General features: G+C 36.0%; 2 protein-coding genes across 6 annotated transcripts; both read right to left on the bottom strand.

The window, feature by feature from the left end:
• Window positions 1-404: 404 nt before the first annotated feature.
• cluap1 (clusterin associated protein 1) lies at window positions 405-6,970 on the bottom strand. 4 transcript variants are annotated; one of them, XM_081606226.1, is made up of 14 exons: window positions 6,851-6,970; window positions 5,090-5,117; window positions 4,883-4,994; window positions 4,599-4,683; window positions 4,331-4,510; window positions 3,572-3,667; window positions 3,189-3,272; window positions 2,953-3,086; window positions 2,684-2,825; window positions 2,315-2,387; window positions 2,115-2,225; window positions 1,682-1,731; window positions 1,353-1,412; window positions 405-888 (listed from the first exon to the last, which is right to left on the bottom strand). In XM_081606226.1, the coding sequence occupies exons 2-14, from the start codon at window positions 5,109-5,111 to the stop codon at window positions 703-705; spliced, it is 1,335 nt and encodes a 444-aa protein (XP_081462352.1). In that variant the 5' UTR covers window positions 5,112-5,117; window positions 6,851-6,970; the 3' UTR covers window positions 405-702. The 4 variants fall into 4 exon arrangements, with proteins under 4 accessions (XP_081462352.1, XP_008404985.1, XP_081462351.1 ...); XM_008406763.3 differs by lacking the exon at window positions 6,851-6,970 and adding an exon at window positions 5,429-5,562; XM_081606225.1 differs by lacking the exon at window positions 6,851-6,970 and adding an exon at window positions 5,480-5,559.
• A 1,616-nt stretch (window positions 6,971-8,586) lies between these two features.
• Window positions 8,587-22,345, bottom strand: slc5a5 (solute carrier family 5 member 5). Of its 2 annotated transcripts, XM_008406761.3 has the most exons (18): window positions 19,115-22,345; window positions 18,220-18,305; window positions 17,415-17,829; window positions 16,966-17,031; window positions 16,795-16,846; window positions 16,234-16,301; window positions 15,813-15,967; window positions 15,457-15,597; window positions 14,728-14,857; window positions 14,290-14,378; window positions 13,605-13,717; window positions 12,973-13,043; window positions 12,525-12,611; window positions 10,438-10,640; window positions 10,137-10,234; window positions 9,659-9,744; window positions 9,338-9,430; window positions 8,587-9,214 (listed from the first exon to the last, which is right to left on the bottom strand). In XM_008406761.3, exons 3-18 carry the CDS (start codon window positions 17,769-17,771, stop codon window positions 9,146-9,148), a joined length of 1,878 nt encoding a protein of 625 aa, XP_008404983.2. In that variant the 5' UTR covers window positions 17,772-17,829; window positions 18,220-18,305; window positions 19,115-22,345; the 3' UTR covers window positions 8,587-9,145. The 2 variants fall into 2 exon arrangements, with proteins under 2 accessions (XP_008404983.2, XP_081462350.1); XM_081606224.1 differs by lacking the exon at window positions 18,220-18,305.
• Between the last annotated feature and the right edge of the window lies 1 nt (window position 22,346).

The raw sequence follows: 22,346 nt of genomic DNA, 5'->3' as shown, positions 1-22,346 counted from the left end.
GTCTCACACCGTCATCAGCTGCAGCAGGGCCCCCTATTTAAATCAACCTAATCGAAGCTTGCGTGACCATTTGAGCTTTCTCAAAAAGTTGAAAGGCACTCCTACTACTAATTATATAAGTAAATATTTAGTTTCAATTGTATAAATCCTCCATATTTATTTTTTAGATTTTTACCCACCATCGCAGGTAAAAACAACTACAAAAAAGCCACAATAAAAACTAGACTATGTTAATTTTTGGGGGGGAAAATGTTCGTAAGTTACATCTGTTTGAATCCACCAATTTAAAAACCTAGAAAACATTTTTCAGATAAATTATTATTCAAACTTTATTTCTTTTCTTACTAAGTACTGCTGAGTGTATCCTATTATTACACATTCCTTTGAAATGATTTACTGAGAGCTCAAATTAGAATTTGTTTAATAGTCACAAATATTTTCCCTTAGAAAGTACAGCATACAATAAAAAAAACCTGCCAAAATATGTCCAAACTGCCACATAGATAACTTATTTATAGAACTGTCATATTTGGAAAAGAACAAAAATTAAAACAGAAGTTTTAATTTTATTTTTGTCAGCAGATTATATAAATATCAAAGAACAGAGAATATATCTGCAAATAAAAATTATAGTGGAGCTTTCCAAGAAGTGAGTTCAGCTCGGACATAAAAAAGTGCACAGCTCATGATTGTGTCCCCAACTCAAAAGTCATCATCACTTTCTTCCGGCAGGGCCGGTCTCACTCCTCCCCTAGGAGGTCGATTACTCCTCGACAACAGGACCTGTAAGGTGTCATCCTCCTCCCTCCTCTCTTCTTCTTCACCTTCCTCGTCTTCATCTTCGTCTTCCTCACCATCCTCATCTGCATCAACCTCACTGTCATCACTCTGGAACAGGAAGCAAGCAGCAATAACAACATCAACAAGTAAAAGGTTGAAGTCTACCTATCATGTAACTGTTGGATGATATAACAGGTCAAACTATATTTTTCCAGGAAAATTGGATTACTAGACACACACAAACACACTGTGGAACCACTAAAATAAAAAAAATAAAAAAAACATGTTTTTATTCTAACTAAACACAGAACCTTGCCAAGGTTTTACTCCTATATCACAAGAAACGTTGAAAAGAAAAAAATAGCATCTGTTGCATTTGAAGGAAAAATACATTCTCACCCCAGACATTAGAACTATTACAAATATCAGCACAATTCCTTAAAAATATTATAAACCATTTTTGGCAACACTTTTTTCAACATTAGGGTCAAATAGGAAATTTGCAAATGGATGTTTCCTTCTAATACATACAGGGGACATGAGGGTTAACTGAATCCTTTTCCTGAACAAACCTTTCCTTTCCGCTGTTTTTTGGATTCAGGGACTGACCTTCTGGAGACTGCTAAAAGCCCCTTTAAAATCCAAGCGACAATGACAAGAAAATAGCAAAAGGAAACATAGACTGATGAAACAGCAAATGAAGAGATACGCCGGAAACCAAAGAAGGTGGTAAATCTGGTCAGAGTTTATAACAGAACAATCTTTAAATGAAGGTTAACAGGAAAATCGTTCACACTGAGCCCTGCTGACAGAATTTGGCGGCAAACAGGAAGTAATGTAGCCTGGTTTCAGAAACATTGTGTAAAAAGAGCATCAGTGTGAAGATAAGAACATCACTTACCTCATCACTGTCATCACCCTGCATGTTACCAATGAACCGTGCTCCTCTTCCTTCGCAGAAAGAAGAAAGCACAAGCAATTATGAATTTTTAGGACAGAAAGAGTTTTCTGAAAACCATGTTTAATAAAAAATAGAATTTTAGGTGGACCTGTTAAATCAAAATAACTAAATAAATATAATTTAAATATGTAAGAGGCTAGAGGGAACAACTGGAAGTTCCTCTATTCTTCTTGATGACGCAGACTAAAATAAATATAGGAATGCTGTGCATAATGGTATCAAAAAATTTAAATGAAAAACTCTCAAAGTATTTTTGAATAAACTGGTTATCATGGGATGAGATGAATGAGAATTAAAAATATACATTTTCTCCAATTTTCTCTAAAGGTACTAGTTTTTTTATCACTAACTTGGCAGCAGTCCATCTGCATACCTGCCATGGGGGCATTTCTTGAGGGCTGTGGCTTAGATGGACGAGATTCTTCAAGGTCGCTATCTGACCCTTCGTCCTCTGGAACATCCAAATCAGAATCAGAGTCTTTCACTGTCGAGCGCAAAGACAAAAATGTTTAGACGGAGGGAAAAAAAAGGTTGTGTTTTAATTCTGCTTGGTTTGGTTCTTGTTTAACTCACATGAGCCCTTCATCAGATCTCTCTCCTCCTCCCTTAGTTTGTGTTGCATTATCCTCAGGCAGTTTTCAGCCTCCTAATGCGTAGGCAAGAAACCCCGTTTTAGATGAAGAGCCAGTTGGACACTTGGAAACAAGACTCAAGTATTTAATGTAAAACTTAATATAGTTTTACAATATAGTCTTAATATAGTCATTTCAAATATAATCTACAAGTTTCAGACAATGTTGCAGCAAAATATCCAAGGAATTAATGAGAAAAACAGAAACACAGGCAGGCAGAAAGATGCAAATACTGCATCACTTAAAATATATCTTTAAAGGGAGGATTAAGCATTCTACTGCACATAGTATATCTATTCCATCCACACACCTCAAACCTGTCCTGCTCCAGCCTGTGGTACTCATCCAGTTGTGACTCCAGGTAGGTGAGGTTTCGGAATTTCTCCACAAAGACTTCATATTGCTTCTGCAGCTCTTCTTCTATCTTTTCATATTCATCCATGAATGCTGGCCTGAAAAATCCAAACACAATTTGAGAAATGTTTAAGTGGGTTTTGTTTCAAGACTTATTTCAAATGGAAATTGTAAATCTTAAGATGGTTAAATGTAAAAAAAAATAATAAAAAAAATAGAATTGACCTGACACTCTGTAAAGTCTGCAGCCTCTTCTGATGCCTCTCCAGATCCTGTTTCTTCTTCTCTATCTTGGCGTCCAGACTGGTCTCGTCTGAGACGACATTACTAAGCATCTCTTTGATCTTTTCGACAATTTCCTAGTAACAAAGGCAGTACAGCACAATCACAGTTTAAAGTACATAAGCGAATGAAGATGAAAACCAATGGGATTAAAAAGATAAAACACTCAGAATACTCACTAGAGTTTCTTTAATAGCAGCTCTCAGGGCCTTTTCTGTCTCATTAATCTCAAGAGGTCGACCAATGGCAGCAGTTCTCATTTCCTGCGAGCACCAGAAAAGTGAAGACGAAATAAAAGCATTAATGATGGTCACTCATGTATCAAACTGTGTTAAATCTCTTTCTGCATGACTGCAGAAAGAGATTTAACATTATGTCAACTTCAGAGCAATGAAGCCACTCGCAACATTTCAGTCATATTTGAGTTTAAAGAAGCTTGAGAATAACATATCCATCATGCAGGTAAAATCTCTTCACCGATACTAAACTCAAAATAGTCAAGCTTTATTTTTATTTTTTTTACCAATATGCTATTATGAAACAATAACCAACTTTGCCTCACCCTGAGCTCTGCCTCTTTCCCCAGTAAATCATACAGAGATGCTCCTCTGGATGTGATTTCAGATGCCAGCTGACGAGCTGCTTTTAGCTCAGAGATCTGCAGAAGAGACACGGAGAGATCAGCTGACTCACATTTGACTCTTTCTTCTTTAACAAAGGAATTAAAGACCTAAATTATTTCAGGGAAAAGAAAACATGAGAAAAGTACAGACACTGTAGACAATGTGCAAAAAAAAAAAAAAAAGTGTGCAGGCTTGGCAAATAGGTATGTGTCAAATTGATGTTCAAGGAGAATACTGCAACCAAAGAACTAAATCAATTTAAAGAAAATTGATTTACACTAATATCAGATACAGCATTTCCTGCTGTTTAAATAGTTTAAAATCTCTGACACTGAAACACAACCAGTACGACAAGAAATCAACTCCATGAGTCATTAAAAGTATTGTAAAATCCTTGAGAATGTTAGGTGAAGTTCTTGTGAGTTCTTACAATAAATATTAATGAACTACATTTTCAATCCATTCCAAAGACTCATTGCATTTGGATGGGTTTACATAGACAGAACGCTGTTTACCAATTAGAAAGACAAAGTTATTTTGACTGCACATTACATTAACTGTCTTATTAACTATGTAAAGCACTCTTATATGCCCTTTATGTTTTTTCTTTTCTTTACTCTTCTTAAAACTGACATTTAATTAATTAAGTTAGTGGACTATCAGCAACACATAAAATTTGAATGATAATTGCACCTCACCCTAGAGCCAAGATCAAACTTGAACTTGTTGCCATCTTCCTCCACTGCATCCTCCAGAGCCATCTGCTTGGTTTTCATGGCGTTGTACAACACCGATGTGATCTTCAGCATCTCTTTCACTGCATAGCCGTCAGCCTGGTAGAGATGCTTGGTGTTTAGCTTGATGTGAGCCTTGGTAGCCTGCAACCGGGTGAGACAATGATTAAAACAGAGTGGACTTTAGTTAACTACAGTTAAGGACATATTATCTGTCCAAATAGTATTTCACCATGAATTGAACCACAGCCTTAATGAAGAATATTCTGTCTGACTCTGTGTCCACATCAGTGGGAATATCAACGCGAGGCTCGTATCTACAAAGAAAGAGAAAAGAACATGAGAACCAATGACTTTTTTAGAACAGCTCTTTATTTGTTAATCGGGATTGGAAGAAATACTTCGACTGAAAGGAACAATGACGGATGTGAAAATACCACATGAAGGCGAAAGAGCTATCTGAGCAGAAGTGTTGTTATTACATGAAGCATTTCGATTTTAAAAGCTGAAACATACCTCCTTACAAGCCATATTAAGATTTCTGCAACTAGGGTGAAGTTTGGTGTTACGAAATTTTCCATAGATATGAGGCGAGGGTAGCCCAAGGCCCTCATCATTTCTGTGAAGTCTGCCAAATCACAAACAAATTCAGTTCTATTCTAACATCTGCAGCAAAATAATGTTTGTTAGATTAAAGGTGGAGAAATACAAGGTTTCACTTACTTTTTAAATCTCTGAAGGACATGTTGCCCTGAAAGAAAGGAAAAACGAAAGGAAGAAAAAAGACTTGTTTTCATAGTAATTTATCAGAATTGTTGTTTCCTTATTTATAATCCAGTAAATGTTATTCTTAACAAGCAACGTTTCACACTTGTTCTAAGTAGTAGAAGAAACGAAAGCATAAAGAAATATCTACAGTTTGTAGATTTAATTTCACAGCTGTGTTAGCTAAGTCTGTATCGCTAATCATTAGCTCGAAGTTAGCTGAAAGCTAACGATCTGTGTCGCTTTGAGTGGCTAAAGAGATGTTAATCTATAATATTGCATTTTTTTACAACTCACTTCGTATATATTACATGTGTCCTAGGGCGTTTACAGACATCATTTTGTTACCTGGTACCGTTACAAAGACGCTCCCGGGTCTATGCTATAAATGGTCGCTATGGAAACACATTCTGTTCTACGGAAAGTCAAAGCAGTCAAATGTTCGAAGCGAACATTGAGAATAGTTCACACCGCTGAGAAATGGAAGTTTAAAAATAATTTATTTTAGCCAATAAGTTTGTTTCTAACTTATTGGAAGAACTGTGGTTCTTTAGTTTGTTTTAACTGGGAACCAAAGGTTCCTTTTAAAATGTGTTACATTTTGAGGTAACACAGTAAATCATAGAGATGCTCCTCTGGATGTGATTTCAGATGCCATGCAGCTGACGAGCTGCTTTTAGCTCAGAGATCTGCAGAAGAGACATGGAGAGATCAGCTGGCTCACATTTTCTAACAGATATACCTCAAAATGTTATAAAACATGTGAAATATGTACTTTCTAATGTGTAAAAAGCAATATTGACTGGTGTTCATTAGATATTATCAGACCAAATGATGCAATCACAGAAATCTCCTTATATCGTCATTTTACTTACAAGTAACATCTTTCAACACAGTTTTATTCCCATGGCAGCTGTGGCTCGTTGTTTTTATTTGTAAAATAACGTAAAGATGCTGCTTAGATTGCCCTATACAGAATGTCTTAATTAATTTTAAGCCTGCTAACTTGTTACCAAATTTACAGATGTGTCCATTGAACCATTAACAGTTTAAGGTGTTATGGTTTCCAGTAAGCTCCCAAATAAAACGAAAACTGAATATTTTTTTGCCTGCTTCCTTCAGACTGGCTCCATTTTAGTGATTTTTTAATTCTTAAAATCAGACAGTGACACTGAACCAAAAATGCAGTTGTGTTTCTTTTTATGAATTAAACCATGGAGGCCAATTTAATTTTTCTATAAGGCTAGATTAGTTAATAATAATTTAAAAACATATTTGACTATATTTGTATATAGTGCAAATTTGCTTGATAATCTAAAACATTTACCATGACCAAACAACAACAACACAAGATAATTTTAAGGGGCAAATATTTTTTGTAAAATCCCATGGCTGTGGGAACCTGTTTCTGCCGCTGTGACGGAGAAACGTGTTATTTTGACTATGCTATATTATAATAAAGAGTATTTTATTGTTTTGAGAGCTAGGTCACAAGTATGAGATAGCCATTATGAGATCCAAGTCCTTTTGTTTTCAAATATTGGCGGAAACGAACTTCACAGGATGCTTCTATAAAAAATACTTCCAAATATAAAAAATGCAAAAAAGAAAATAATAACCTGTATGTTTATTTGTTTTGTTTATTTACACAAAAATACAAGTTATAGTTTCTAATTTTGTAAAGCTGCAGTACTGTTACAATCCACTAGACGGCGATACCTGTCAGTTCTCCTTCCGACCAGTCCATTGGAACTATGGGCTGTTCAACTGACGCAGAGCATGATGGAGCAAACTGGTGAGCCCCCTCACAACAATAACATCCCGGCAGGTAATGAACCGCCTGCCTGCGGCCTTCACAGCAAACGACTCAAAGAACTGGAAAATGCTGCCCTGCAGACCAGCTTGATATCACAAATGGAGACAGAATCCGGGGCGGACGCCGGGAGCTGGACGGAGCAGGAGTCCGGGCAAGGTGAGCAGCCGAACGGGTTGCCCTTGAGCCAGCAGCGCTCGGCGCCTCTGCAGCTCGGCGTGGACACGGAGGCGGAAGGAGTGGAGCCGGGGACAAACGTGACCAAGCAGCGGGTGGAAGAAGAAAGGACGCTGACGGACCATTTAAACAAACGACTCCTTTCTTCGTTTCTGGAAAAACTTAACGAAAGGGACCTGGCGCTCCCTGGCGTGCAGCGCCTGGACTGTGCTGTAGCCGAAGAGGATTCGAACAGGGCCGCGGATGATTGGTGAGGCGCCTCGGCCTGACGATCCGCAGCAGCACGGAGATAGTTGGAGGATCCAGGACCAACGTGCACGGAAGCACAATCTTCACAACATTAGTTTGATTTATGAAAGCTTACGGCAAGAGTGTTTGGGGATATTATGTTTTGTCTGAATGCTTGAATTATTAAAAAAATGCAATAAAAGAACACCATGTGAAATGAACCGCCTTTGTACTTGGTGTACTCATTGTGTATCTGGCAGCCATGATGGTTTCAGCTGCTTTCCTTAACATCACGTGTACTATGAAGCAAACTAACATGTCATCTCTTTCATAAATAGTTTATATTTCCTTCACATACACCAAATGTTACTTTTAAAAATACTGTAGAAACGTGAAACTTAAATTTGAAGTATATTCAGGTTTACTAAAATTGATGTAAAATGCAGAAAAAAGTTGAATAAATGTAATTTAAAAATTTTAGAAGTTATTAAAAAGCTCCACATTGCTCTATACAGGAGGAGAAACCTCAAATCACTTAAATGTTTTTCTAGCATATTGATAAAATGACTTAAGTAGTTGTAAATTGTATTTCTATTTAAGATGTCACAAAGCACAGGTTGATAAGTGGTTTCCAGGTATGGATTGTTTTAGAAAAAAAAAACAGTTTAAAACTAAGTTTTACATTTAACCACATTTATTTTAGATTCTCAAGGAACCTGAGAAATTGATCTAAATTTATTAAATAGTGACAAAGTGGTAAAAATTTTAAGTCCTTGAAACTTTTACATTACTAAGTGGATATGATTAAATACACTGTTCTAACTTTTTAGGATGAGTTAAACTGTAAAGAATAAACTGTAAATTCAAGTGCTGACACATTCCTTATTGTGTTACTTTTATTAACCCCATCATTTTAAAAGTAACACAAAAACTATCACAAACAATTTCCAGTGTGCAGACAATAATTAACACGAGAGAATCCTGCTTTGATTAAGTTTTAGAAACATGGACGAATTTTGAGAATGAAGCTGAGGTTTCTGTACAATGAAGCACTTTTCCAAGCAGCATAAACTTAACAAAATAGAAAATTGTTTAGGCTGACAACTCTATTGGAAATTGTAATATAATTAAAAAATATGAGGAAGAAAACACTATTTTCAAAAAAATCAAAAATTTTAAAATGGTAACTTTATACAAAATAAACATGTAGTAGTCATTCAAGTCTGCTCTTTGTGTGTTTGTTAATATTAATTTTACTGTTCACTATACATATATTTTTTGAAAAGTAACCCAAACTGTTTTCAATAAAGACGTGTCAACTGATTTTTTGTATATGACCATGTTGTCTCATCATTTACATTTGAGTGTGAAGCTGTGACCCACTTTGCTTCCAATAATAAAAAAACAGGAAAAAAACAAAGCCCTGATAACAGAGCATGAAATAAGGAAACCATCACTAAATTACGGCAAACGTACACACTGATTTAAACCGTTGTCTCTGCTTCCCATCATTCTCGTGTTGACACATTGCAGATGCACATCTTTCCCAAAACAGTACATACCAGAAGGAAATGAAAGTCTTTCATCATATTTTACTGTACTGGATATTATTTATATTTATGGCTCTTTGAAAGATCAATGACTCTGAATGTGTGTCAGGATTTTGAAACTTCAAATGATAAGGTAAAAAAAAACCAAAAAAAACTTTACTGCTACTACAGAGGAAATTCCAATATTCGCTATGAGTAATTTGGAGGTTAATACCATTTAAAAACTACATCCTCTTTTTTTTCCATTTACAGCACATCGTCTCTGGGTAGGCTCTTCAAAGGAACCACCACTCGGTTGTCTATTAATTTGTCCTCCTGAAAAACAGATAAAAAAACCTTTCAATACTTGACTGATTAAAATATTAAATTTTTTTTTTAAACTTGACAAACAGTTCCAACAACTCTACACCAGTTTTGCCATACATTTGGTTTCTTTACCTGATTATTTCCCATGTGAACTGCAGATATCTGTTGTGTATTCCTGCATGCATTCTGAACGAAGCAGGGGAACATCCTGGATATCACATCGGTCTTAAGACAAAAAAATTATAACAGAGATACTGTCAATGAATGCTCTTAAAAGACATTTGTCATAAATGTAAAGCATGTCTGAGATCTATAAAAGCTGCTGAAATGTCTAAACCTTTTCAGCATAGAGAGGGACATAAATAGATGCAAATGGTTACATAAATAATCAGGGAATAATTTATGGCACATCCATTCATTAGACAATTATTTCTGTTAAAAAAAAAAGATTACTCTGCTTTCTGACGAGATCTCTATCTCCTTTTTATTCAGGTCCCACCATAGCAACCCCTCTTTTATTTGACTCCTCTTTGTTGGCCCTGTGTGCGATAGAAACATGAGAGTTTGTTCATACATGCATATAACGTAAAGGAAAAAACATTTCATCCTTTTCTAGTAGCTCTGTGTAAAACCCCTTGACTTATCATTTTGGACTGACATGAGCTACATAGTCTTGTTAATATTCACACCCACTGTGTTTCACATTTTGTCACGTCACAAGTATAACTATAATGTTGTAATTGTGACAACATATAAACATATAAAACTCTTTCAAAATGCACAGATGTTGTCTGGTTGTAACATTACAAAGATATTTTCAAGGGATGTGAATACATTTGCAATAAAAAATTGGAAAGATTTGGTTCAATGTGTCAGAGTGACCCTGTGGTTTTCACAACATTGACTTACGTAACACTCGTTATCTTTTTACCTGTTGCATAGCTCACTATCAGTCCCACCAGTATGACTGAACTGGTGGCCATGGCTCCGAAATAGAGGTAAGACACAGAGTAGAAGTTGAGGAGGCCACTGTTTTTAGAAAAACAAAAAACAAAAGCAACAACAAAAGAGTTAAGACATTTTATATGTTTTTTCATCATAATATCTCTACACAGTCTGTGTATAGCAGTCATAAACCTTTTATGTGAGTAGTTAAGATAAGATTAAAAGAAAAGATTTATGTTTTTAATGATTAAAAATAGATCAACATCTGAAAAACTGTGTCTGCTAACCCTTGGTGTTTAGGATGAAGTGGGGTCAAGATGGAAACCTCATCCAGGTTAGAGCTGTTGTTTCTTGTGCCATTAGCAAAGCTGCAGCCATCTGTGAAGCTGGGCAGGACACCCATTGTCTCCTCACTGGGTGGGTGAAGAGTTGAACCCACAGCCAGCCACAGAGAGACACAGAATCCCGCCAATATTCCAGAGTATGCGCCCTGCAATAAAGAATAAAATACCCTAATAATTGGCTGCAGTGTTATTGAATATACCAACAGTGTCTAAAAATGAATTTGTTCCTTTCAGCCCATCAGCATGCTGTTTTTCTTTTCTTTTCATAAAAGAAAACCCAATAAACCCTTGAAGGCCTGATTTCAAAAAGTCGTTGGACTGTACTTCAGCAGCATACAGAAGAACAATCACTCTAAAAAAAGAAACCAGGAAGTCAGTCCATCTTCCTGTTAATATGACTACGAACAGCTTCTGAGATCAATGTGTACGAGGTCATGTCTGAAAATTATTACCTTTACTCTGATTGTACATCATAAAAAAGGAAATTCCTATCCAACAGTCGGGTTAATGAACAAGAAAACCTTCTTTGTGGGATGGAAAGCGGCAAAGACAAATTGTGGCATTTACAACACTTTAGTGTTTAATTTAAAACACAGAGAAATGCAATTGAAAATCTGTCTAGTAAAACAGTTTGCTGTACACATAACCCTGCACGGATTATGGGGTCCAGTTGAGCCTTCAAACCATGTTTGAAATTTTAATAGTCAGTAGTTTGCTAATTGCATTAGTTTTGTTTTTTTTAAAGGTTTGGGTTAAAAAGCGTCACCTCACTTCATGTCACACCTTCAGAGTTTAAATTTCCGGCTACCCTGCAGTAATAGGACCAAATAGGTCTCCAATCAGTACCAATTAAATTATATATTTTATTTTTTCCTGTACATACATTAATATACCTATTTAATCTAAGACTGCCTTCAAAAATTTTTTATTTTTTTTTCATGGAATTTTATATTTACCCACTAGTTGGCAGCAGAGTTAAAGTTCAAGTGGTAGCAGAAGTAGTAGTAGCTAATTTAAACAAATAATAATAATAACAATAAAAATAATAAAAACTTTAAATGTGTTTTTTGATGATTTTTAAAGCAAATTTTCTTGCAGGATGTGACAGCTGACCCTACTGTCACACAGACCTGAATGGTAACTGTTTGTTTTGTTCATCCTTTACATTAATTTAGACATTAATTAGTGAATAGTTTAGATTTTTATTTTTGAAAATTATTTTCATTAGCCTGACTTTTTAGTTAACTATTTGCAGTGCACACATTTAGCTAACTTTATTTGTCAGTTCTTTATATTTTTGTTAAATGCAACAAATTAATAAATTTGTTTTGAGTTACCAGTTTCCTTTGGAGCTGCTGCTGGAGGGTCACAGAAGAGCTCCAGCTAATTGACATCCATATATGGCTGGCAAACCTCCTCAGTGGGTCATTCCATTTGTTTGCCAGGGGACGGGGAAATTTGGTTTTCTTTAATTTAATTTGACCATTTCTTTAATGTTTCTTCTATTTGGTAGATTCATTCTAATGTTTGTTTAATATAAAGATTTGGTATTGTATTGATTAGCATTTGTTTAAGTTTTTGTATGTTTAAATTACCCCTTGTGTGTCAGCAGTGGTCTGATCAGCCACTATTTAAGTTCCCCTTATGTCTTGTTTGTTAGGTCAGTTTTGTGTTTGAGTTCTTTGTGTTACTACCCGAGTTGGAGTTTGTTATGTTGACCTCAGTTTTTGGGTCCAGTTCTTCATTGTTTAATTATTTTTGAACTTTTTTGTAATAAATTCAGATAAATTTTGGATTCCATTCACTGTCTCTCTGGCTGGTTTATGTAAGAACCCTCACACAGGAACTAATTTGTACCTGAGTTTGAGTTTTTCTGGGGGAAACCAGCGGGATTAGATGCACAATCTACTTGCTTTTGCCCTTTTTCTGCTTGACTTGACTAGTGGGAGCAATTGTATTTTTAGTACCACCAAGGTCAGGGTTTGTATTTTGTAAATCACAAGTTTTTAAGGGGGTTGGCAAACACTCACCAGCCTGTTTGTTCCTGGGACAAACATTCCCAAAATGAATACGCCCAGAACTGGACCACTGACCACACCCATGACAGTGAACGAACCCTGAGGAAAGAAGACAAGCAACATTCTGGGTTCAAAACAAAATGAATTAAAATCCAGGAGTGAAGATGAAAGTAACTGATTGAAACTTATTTAAAATCAGACAATAATACAACCAATTGGTTGGATGCAAGCATCACACTCACAACAGTTTTGTTTATTTACTTAATTCATCCATTCTGTGGGAGATTTTTTTTCCAAGGGTCAATGGGCTTATCAGGTCAGTTCTTACCCTAGGATAACCTTTTTTTGGGCGCAAGCTGGAGTACACATACACGAAGAGAAGATATAAACTATGCACAGGAAGTCTGGGATTGAACCCAGGAGCTTCGTGTTGTGAGGCAAATAATTCTGTATAACATACCTGAAGAACCCCCCAGTTCAGGAAGGAGGAGAGAGCTGCTACAGTGATACATCCAACTCCATACAGGAATGCTTTAAGAAAGAGAAGGAGAAATGTTTACTCTATTAGACTTACTTTGTGTGTTTAATGGAAGAAGTGGTTTACAGCTTAGATATGTCTGATCAAGTTCAACATGAAAGGTCAACTTGAACTCATCAAGATGTCTGAAATGAAATATTTGTTTTTTAATACTTTCTGTGTTAGTTACAGAGTTGATATCAGTAGAAGGTTGTACTTTCCTGGAAAATATGTTTTGTTCCTGGTGGCATGAAAGATGAATATCATATGAATGATTACTTTGAATCTTTTCTGAATGGGATTGATTCGTTTACATACTTTTATGCACTTGCACATAAACTGGTAGATATTGCTTTGTAAAAAACCTCCTGATTACATTTGTTTTAATTTGGCACCAATAAACTAAATTCAATTAGCATTATATTTCCAGCAGCTTGATGCCAGTATTAAGGTTTTCAGCTGGATTTTAGACCTGTCTTTGGCTTCTAAGACTTTTCAACCAGTCTTTACACTAATTTTAAGAAGTGGTGCCGAAATCGAAATCATTTTCACTTGCTTAGTAAGAATAAACCTACACAGTCCTTTGGAAACCAGGACTAGTTTCTTCTGTTTCATCTGGAGCAGATGAGGCCTCAGTATATCCTCCATCGTCACTGCAGCCATGGCGTTGATACTCGTGGAGGCAGTGCTGTCAAAAACCACGGCAATCATTTCACTTCGGGATGTCATAAGAGTTTAAAAAATAATGTTTATGCTCCTTGGGTGTCACAGCAGCAATAGGAAGAGGACTTAAATAAAATAACACAGGGTTACAAAAACATTTTTTTGAAAATAGTTTATCTTTTGACAACTGATTTATTACAAACATCCTCTACTGAATCCAAAAATAACATCCATTTCTATCAATCAGGTCACGTTTTTATGCTAAGTTCACTTTTAAATCCAAGTTTTTTGTCTAAATGGATTTTTGGATTCAGCTCATCGAAATACTACTAAGTCAGCTGAAATAAATAAGACTAAGCTGAGACAATAATTTTTTTTCTGTAAAAGTACAAAGGCCTTCAGCTTTTCTTACATGTTGGATTATGCACAATGTTTCATGAAGAGGTTACATCCACCCATGTTAAACCATAATATCTGATACATTAAAAGAAACCATGCAAGGAACCACCCAAAAGTTGCAATTGTAATCTACAAAACTTCAGTGTATTCAGAGAGCATCAAGCAGCAGAATTAAGAAAAAACTGATTGTGAATATACCTGAGAGTCCCGCTATATGCACAGGCAAGGAAAAGACCTGGGAATCCTGGATGATTACTGAATATGTCCAACACGAAGAATGGCATGTACTTTATTAGAACAGAACAGGAAAAGTAGAATAGAGTGTTAGTGTGTAACTTTTGACAGAAGCATTTCATACTTTAGGAAACCGTGATCACCACTAAAATTATATATATAGCTGGGAAATAAACCTGCTCATGGTATCAATAGTTAGAAACCGAGAGTACAAGAAAACAGAACTAACTTCAAGCTTATTGTTTTGCATTACAAAACGTGGTTGGATAAGACTGACTGGAGCACAACCACGACATATTTCAATAATACCAGAAATTGAATTAACTTTGGCTGAAACACTTCACTACTTTTGAGTTATTGTAAGACAAATTCATCTGCCTTCGCCCAGAGTCATCAGCATACCAGATCAGGTGCAGAAATCCTCCCAGATTTCAGCGGGTCGCAGAGGTTGTAATAAGCAAACATGACAATACCGCAGGTTGCTGCGCTGCTCACAATGAGGCACAGACCGATCTGATTTACAAACAGAGCCCTGGAAAATAAAAAAGTGTTCTTTATTACAATTAATCCTGTGTGATTCTAAGCAGTCAAGTGAGGCAAATATGGGGAAAGAAATGTCAGTTATGTGTGTCATATCTATTATTGAATGACAAGGTGCAAGCAGATTAACTAAGATAAGTTAAACAACAAAGGCATGACAGGAAATCTAGAAAACTCATAAATTCAAAAACATAGAGCTATGTGGCAAAAGAGCGCAAAGACAAATACATAACACTCTCCAGTAATGGTTGTTATTATTTTGTGGTGCTGTGTATTAGATTTTTTTTTCCAACATTTTACATGTAAAACCATATTTTTTGGGAAACTGAGATTTCCTCAGACACTTGAGTAACTTCCACTCCTCTCTGGAATCTGCAAACCATGTTCCATGCTTTTGTACTGTTAACAAGATAAATTAAAACTAACTAGTCCAAATATGATGGACTAGCAACGTGTCCAGGGAGTTCTACACCTCTTGCCTGTTAATTAGCCATTAGCTATAGGCTCCAGCGTCCTCATGATCCAGGCAAGACTAGGAAGCAAATTACCAATGGATAGATGTACATGTGAGTTATTTATAAAAACACTCACCACTGGGCTTCTTTCTCTGATCGGCAGGAAATGTAGCGCTGAACTTGTGCTTGGTTTACCCCGTACATGGACAACCAAACCAAGGAGCCCCCAACACTGAGGCTCCAGAAGGTGTAACGTTTCCGTGGATCGACATCAAAACTGTGGAGCAACATCAAGAACAGAATAAAGCACAACTAGAAACCTAAAACTAAATACATTTTGTGGTGAATATAGCTTGAGCTTGAGAGATGGAATGTTATTTCTAATCAGTGATTTTAATCTTTGTCGTCTGTAATAATCACTGTTATTTTAAAATGATCAAATGGCAGACTGTACCTCGAAATGGACACAAATAAATACAAAAAGGCTTTTACTCATTGAAATTAAGGCGTGATCCATTGCTGGCAATCTCCAGTACTTGTGCAGGACCACCAACCAGAATTGTCCCTTGGATGAAAATTGCCATGAAGCCTGATAACATGACAACAATCTGGAAGACGTCGGTCCAGATAACAGCCCTCATGCCGCCCTGCACACAAACATTAGAGGAGAAAGACAGAGTGAGAAACCTGGAATGATGTCAGACACGGTTCTGCGCATGCAGGGGGAGAACATGCTCCCCTCAGAAAAATGCCAGGCCAGGATTTGAACTGAGGACCTTCTTGCTACAAAACAGCAATGCTAACAACTGCTCCACTGCACTGCCCAGTGGAAGAACATTAAATGTAAGAAAGGTTGCAATAACCCTGTTTGCATAAGTATTTACGCCCGTTGAGAATACCTTATTGTTCTTACCAGTGTGGTGTATATGGTGCAAATGAACCCCGTGGAAAAGAGAGACACCCAGATACTGAGTCCAGTAGCTGCAAAATCAAATGGGTTTGATTATTAATATCAAAGATTAATTTATTTAAGCAACTTATCACTTTATAAATGTAACTATTATAGTATATTTGCTACTTTTTCAAAATATAAAAAACAACAGCAACAAAAATAAATTCAACTGGCATTGAAATGAAATAAAAGATGGAGATATGTTTAGCTGTGATAACAGTCTTAGTACATTTAATATTTAAAATACATTTTATGACAAAAAATAAATTGCAGTGTTTGACGCTACGGTAAAAGTTTTATTTATAAGCAAATATTCACAAGAATTTCTCTTATTGTGAAATTAATGGTTAAAAACTTAAAACTTCACTGCAACAAGTTTGTGGTTTAAAAAAATATATAAATAAATATCAAGATCCATTGAAAAAAAATCTTAGAAATGCTAAAAATATAATGAGATTTCTAAATCAATCGATGAGAACATTCCCTCATTTCTTCCACGCAAAGCAAATTTCCCTCTCGTACCTTGATTTAAGATCAAAGCTGGTGCATAGATGACAATCCCAGTGTAAAGCAGCTGAGAAATGAGAAACACATTACAAGCAAATCTTCAAAGGAAAGTGAATCTGAGCATTCTCGGATATAATGTGTAACATTCTGCTCAGGAGCATTGAAATGTGAGAGTGCTGCCCCTACCGTTGCAAGAATAAACTGGACGCTTCCCAGCAGCTGCATCCCTCTGCCAAACCTCATCTTTAGATACTGTGACAGGCAGATGGTTGGAGTCAGAACATCACAGGGTAACACACATCCTTCATCTGTCCTCACCTCACATATTAAGCTGTGTTGATGAGCAACAGGGGAATTTAATCAGCTGGACTTTAATCAGAGATATCGCAGCCCTATACCTTTACTGTAATCTAATACTATTTATAACTGGAAAATCAGGATATACATCGGAGCTGTATGAAATAAGAACACAAAATAAACTATGACTTGGTTCATAGTCACAAGAAAAAAAGTAAATAAAAAATATTAATCCTCTTGTCTAACATTCAGTTCTTGTTACTTTGGTCAACCTTATAGCACATTCCTGTTCACTTTATGAAATAACTAGTGCAAAAAAAGAGGAGGCTCATTGTGACCTGGTTGGTGCTGGTGATGCCCAGTCGAAAGAAAACTGGCAGGAACAGGTAAGCTGTCAGCAGGGAGTTGATGCTTTGTCCGAGGCACATGTAGAGGAATTTGAAGCCATAGCGAAATCCCTCTGAGGGAACACCCAGGACCTGGACAGCTGACATGAAGCTGGCACAGAGCGACAGGCCAACAGGCACAGCCGGCATGCTCCGACCTCCGGTGAAGAAGGCCTCTGCAGTTGCATCCCTTCGCTGTTTTTTCAGAGCCTGAAAAAGCCCAATCGCCATGGAAACTGACAACATAGCAGCAAAGACGGCGTAGTCAGCCAGCATAAACCCTGGATTACTGTCAGTGTTTTCCTCCATTGCTGAATTAGGATCTTTCTGTCTTTAAGTCTCTTCTGAATCCAGATGTTTAGTTGATCTGTCAGAGGAAGCCACACAAAAACAGAAGCATGTCAGTGAGTTGTGTTGATGGATTAGGATCACACGCGGAACAAATCTGTTCACTTGACCTAAAATTTGCCTCCAATCTGATAAGTATGTAGTTACTGCAAGTTAGTGCTAGTTATGTTCACCTATCCCAATATGACCAAATATAGATACTTTATAGATTTTCAGGAGAGTGGTATATAAAGTATGAATTTTGTTTTAAAATAATTCAACTACAAGTGTTACTATTGGAGCCTCTCAGCAATAGAGAGTTGTGGCCTTTGTCTTTGTTTGAGTTTGGATGGTCTCCATGTGCATGTGTGGATTATCTCCAGTTACTTTTGCTTCCTTCCACTACATAAAAATCTGCAAACTAAGTTACCTGGTCACTTCTGTTTGCCTTTAGATGTCACTGGTTAATGAGTCACCTGCTAACCACTGGAAATAGATGCCAACCTCCCTGGGGCCCTGAAAGGATTTAATTCAAATGTAACTCATTTACATTTGGATGTAAATGAGTTACATTTACATCCAAATGTAACTCATTTACTCACTTCAACACACTAGTTGTCCTAAAATACACTTGAGTCGTGAGTTTAGACAATTTATCACAAGGTTATAGTTACAAATCCAATAAGAAACTAATTAAGGTGTTTAACATCCTAATGTGCAAGAAAAGGGAAAAATCCCAAGGTAATTTATGATAAGCAGAAAAAAAAATATTCCTATGACAAAAAGATTAAGAAGAGTGGTAAATAAAAAGTTAGAAACAAAAATACCTATTTCAAAAAGAAATAAAAATAATTATGGAAAATGTTACATTTACAATTGTATGTAGCTTTTTGCTTTTTAAAATAAGAGTGGGAACTCTTCTAAAACTCAGCACATCATCAGAAAATACAACTGCTCCAATGTCAAAAAAATAGAAGCAAAAAAATAATGCTTTTGACAAAAAATTTTAAAATTCACATTCAGATTGACTTTGTCTATAAATGTGTTTCTAGTTGCAAATTTCAGAAAAAAAGATGCAGCATACATATTTAAACACTGCAGTTTAAACACCAATGTCACAATTTTATTCATTCAGAAAGCAAAGCATCGTCAAACATCTTTACCATCTGAATAACCAACGTCAAAGTTGCTTTTACTCACACTGTAGGCATAAAATACATGTTTTGAACAACTACAAATTAGATGGCTAATTCCAATGTAACTGCTTCTAAAAGAGACAAGCTTCATTTTATGAAATAATGCAATAAAGCACATTTAAGACTCACCCTATGTCAGTTCAGTCCAGTCTGTGAAGTAAAAATGTGCTGACAGCCAACTTCACCCCTCAGCAGCTGGAAGATATCCGTGCACCTTCTCTGACACACTTGTGTTTGTGAGTAATGCCTCAGCACATCTTGAGACCTTCCTTAAAGGAAGACACTCAGAGGAGAGGGTCAATGAAAGTTTGAAGGTTTACAGTGTGCAACCAAACAGAAATATATACGGATGCTGATAAAGGAATAAGTGGGAAATGAGCTGGAGAGAGGGCATAATTAAACATTAAGGTACAAAGGAGGGATTTGTGAATATTTGGGTATAACTTCAGCGTATTCTAGATTTATTCCAAAATCTGAACACAGACCATGACCTCCCAGCAAACATGTAAAATAGATAAAAATTTGCCAAACCAATAAATTGGTGAATCCTAAAATATTCAACAAACCTGCAAAGAATAATTCCAACTGCTCCAAAAAAAAAAAAAAGTATACCTTCCTTTTGAAGAAATGGTCTCTAACAAAATGAAGAACAGTAAAAACACCATCTTATCTTCTTTCTAATACTGATTGCTGGAATTTGATCTATACATATGATGCCAGTAACATACATACAGTAAATGATCATTAACTCCTCATCAGAAAAGTTGTTGTATGTCAATAGCTCTCTCTCAGATTGATTATTTTCATTCAATCTTAAAAGAGCAATAAAGTCATTCTGTTCAAAAGTCCCTAATATTAATGGCGAGCACAAGGAGTGCTGTTCAGTTACAAGAGACCGCGCTTATGTCCATAGATGCATAATACAATTAAAGGGAAAAAGAGCTGGTTCTAAAAGAAATGACCATTTTAACAGAGATTTGCAAAAAAATGGTAAATGATGAGGAAACTGAAAATGACAACAGCAGCTGCAGATGTGTGATTGACTTTTTAGGCAGACCTTTGAAGACACTCTCGTAGTAATCAATTAAACTAAAGATTAACTCATGAATTACTTCCTTTAGCTCTTGCTGTGACATTAATCCCAGCAAGAGCTAAAGATATGTGAAAGACATTTATTGTAAGGCTTCCGACACATCCTTACCTGAAGTGACACTAATTGCTGTAAAAGAGCATTTTTTTAGATGACTCTCTTGTGTACCTGTAAATTGTTTCTATTGTGGTTACAAGCACTGGCTTTATTGCATATAAAACTCTGTCAGAAGCTTAAGCTCAAAGTAGAGTTCAACCTTAAGTTTAAACAGTGTAATAAAACTCACTATGTTGGTTCTGATGCTTCAATCATTACAAGCTTTAAACATTTGACTGTAAACGCTTGGCTATTTTTGTCTTTTGCAGCAAACCTTGACCCAAATACATACTACAGGTAATAAAATCTGATTCGTATAAAACTGTTACACAAAAGTCAGTTAAATGAGGATCTGTAGTAAATATTGTAAAAGTTCCAACTTTATTGGTATATTTAAGGTTATGTATCTCTTCCAGAAAAAAAATGAGACCTTTAATAGTTTTTACAAGTTTTGACAATGGCGAATGATCAAAAAGGCATTTTAGAAACAAATAACTATCCAGGGCTTTTCCCTAATTTACTTTAATTCCAAAACAGTAGCAGTTTTCTGCTATAGTATTCAGTGTGGTTTTACTAAGTTTAATAGTTATAGATGTACCTCTTAGCCAAGAAACCCAGCATTTGATAATTCAAGACCTGTTCAGCTTGTGTCAGTAAGCGGAGTGCAGATTATTGTAGCCAGTAGGAAAATGATGGTTGAAATTATGTAAAACAATTAAAAGATTATATAGCCTAAAATGTGTCTTTTGACTCTTATTGACCTTTATGGAGCAAGAAATGGGAGAGACGTTGAATGAGAAAACAACATATCTGACACCCCACATGCAATAGAGCTAACATCACACAGCTGGTCCAGCTCCATACCCTAGTTGCTGTATTTACTCAGGTCATATTTATCCAGTGTGTATTTATTTCTGATTATCTGAAACAAGGCTGACAAAAAACAGCAAAAACAGAAGGAGCAAACAGGTTTTTCACTGAACATGTTTTCATATCCATTGCAACATAGCATACACACACTTTACTGTATCAGTAAAATATCTGTAGGGCTGCTTGCAGTAAAATATGACTTTAATATGAAAGATGTCTAAGTGGTCAAACTGCACAGCTTCATGTTCTGATCCCTCTCTGTCAGAACAGAAGGGATGACCCCTGAGTCGTTGTCTTATTTAGCATTAACAGGAAACTGGTGGTTAATCTGAGTTAATCAAATAACAAGGAAATCTAATAGTGACATATGATTGCAGGAAAAGTCTGTATTGATTCGTATATTTTCATTATGAGGAAACAAACTCCACTAAAGGAATCCAGGAGCTAAATTTGCACACATCTTAACAAATCTTTAACAAACTGAATAATGTTAAGCAGGAGAACTTATGCATTTGCAACAAGTGCAAACAGCAACATGAAAAGTGCAATAAGAATGAATTAAACTCATAGTTCAAGCTGGATGTGAATGCAGCTTAGACCAGGTGGTTTTGGTAAAACTAGAACAGGAAGCTGCGCTGCTGAGAAGCGAAGCCACACTGGGTTTCTTTTCCTGAAATGTCAGATAAATCGATTTCTTGAAAGATGGACGTTCGCTTCCATGGAACATAAGCTTCTCTCATGATCATTTCATCATCAAGAAATCTTTCAAAAGAAAATAAAAAAGTTCTGTTTGAGTTCCTATAATAACATAATTATGGTGTCTAATTTTCTTATTGCTGCTTTATTTGTTGTTCTATGGAGCAGCAGAAAGAGAATCTTGCTCTTTTACAATCAAGCTTTTGAATACTGCATCTGTGAATGGAAACTGTCCATATTTGGAACAAACATGACTGAAATACAATAGGCAATGTTTTCATACACAGAAAATTTAACTGTTTTGGAGGCTCTGAATGTTCACATATTTTCCTGTAAATATGTCAATGTTCTCCACAGGCTCATTCAGAAAGATGCAACAATAGTAAAGGAATCAGGAAGTTTCAATTTTAGAAGAAGAAATCCCCTTTTTTCAGTCAATGTGCAGCATATTGTGGTTAAGTTGTCTAAGTACTGAACAGAATATAATTTTGTGTGAGAAAGTAAAGTTTTCTTCATGTTTTGTGACTGTGAAATAAAAAAAAAAACAACTGACAGCGATCAGACACTGTCGACATTTTTGGTACGCTTGTCAAAAATCAGGAAATCAGA

The sequence above is a fragment of the Poecilia reticulata genome, chromosome 4 (genome assembly GCF_904066995.2).
Source record: "Poecilia reticulata chromosome 4, P_reticulata-male-v2, whole genome shotgun sequence".
Classification (NCBI taxonomy): domain Eukaryota; kingdom Metazoa; phylum Chordata; class Actinopteri; order Cyprinodontiformes; family Poeciliidae; genus Poecilia; species Poecilia reticulata.
The sequence above is the reverse complement of the archived record's forward strand: the minus strand, read 5'-3'. Positions and strand labels throughout refer to the sequence as shown.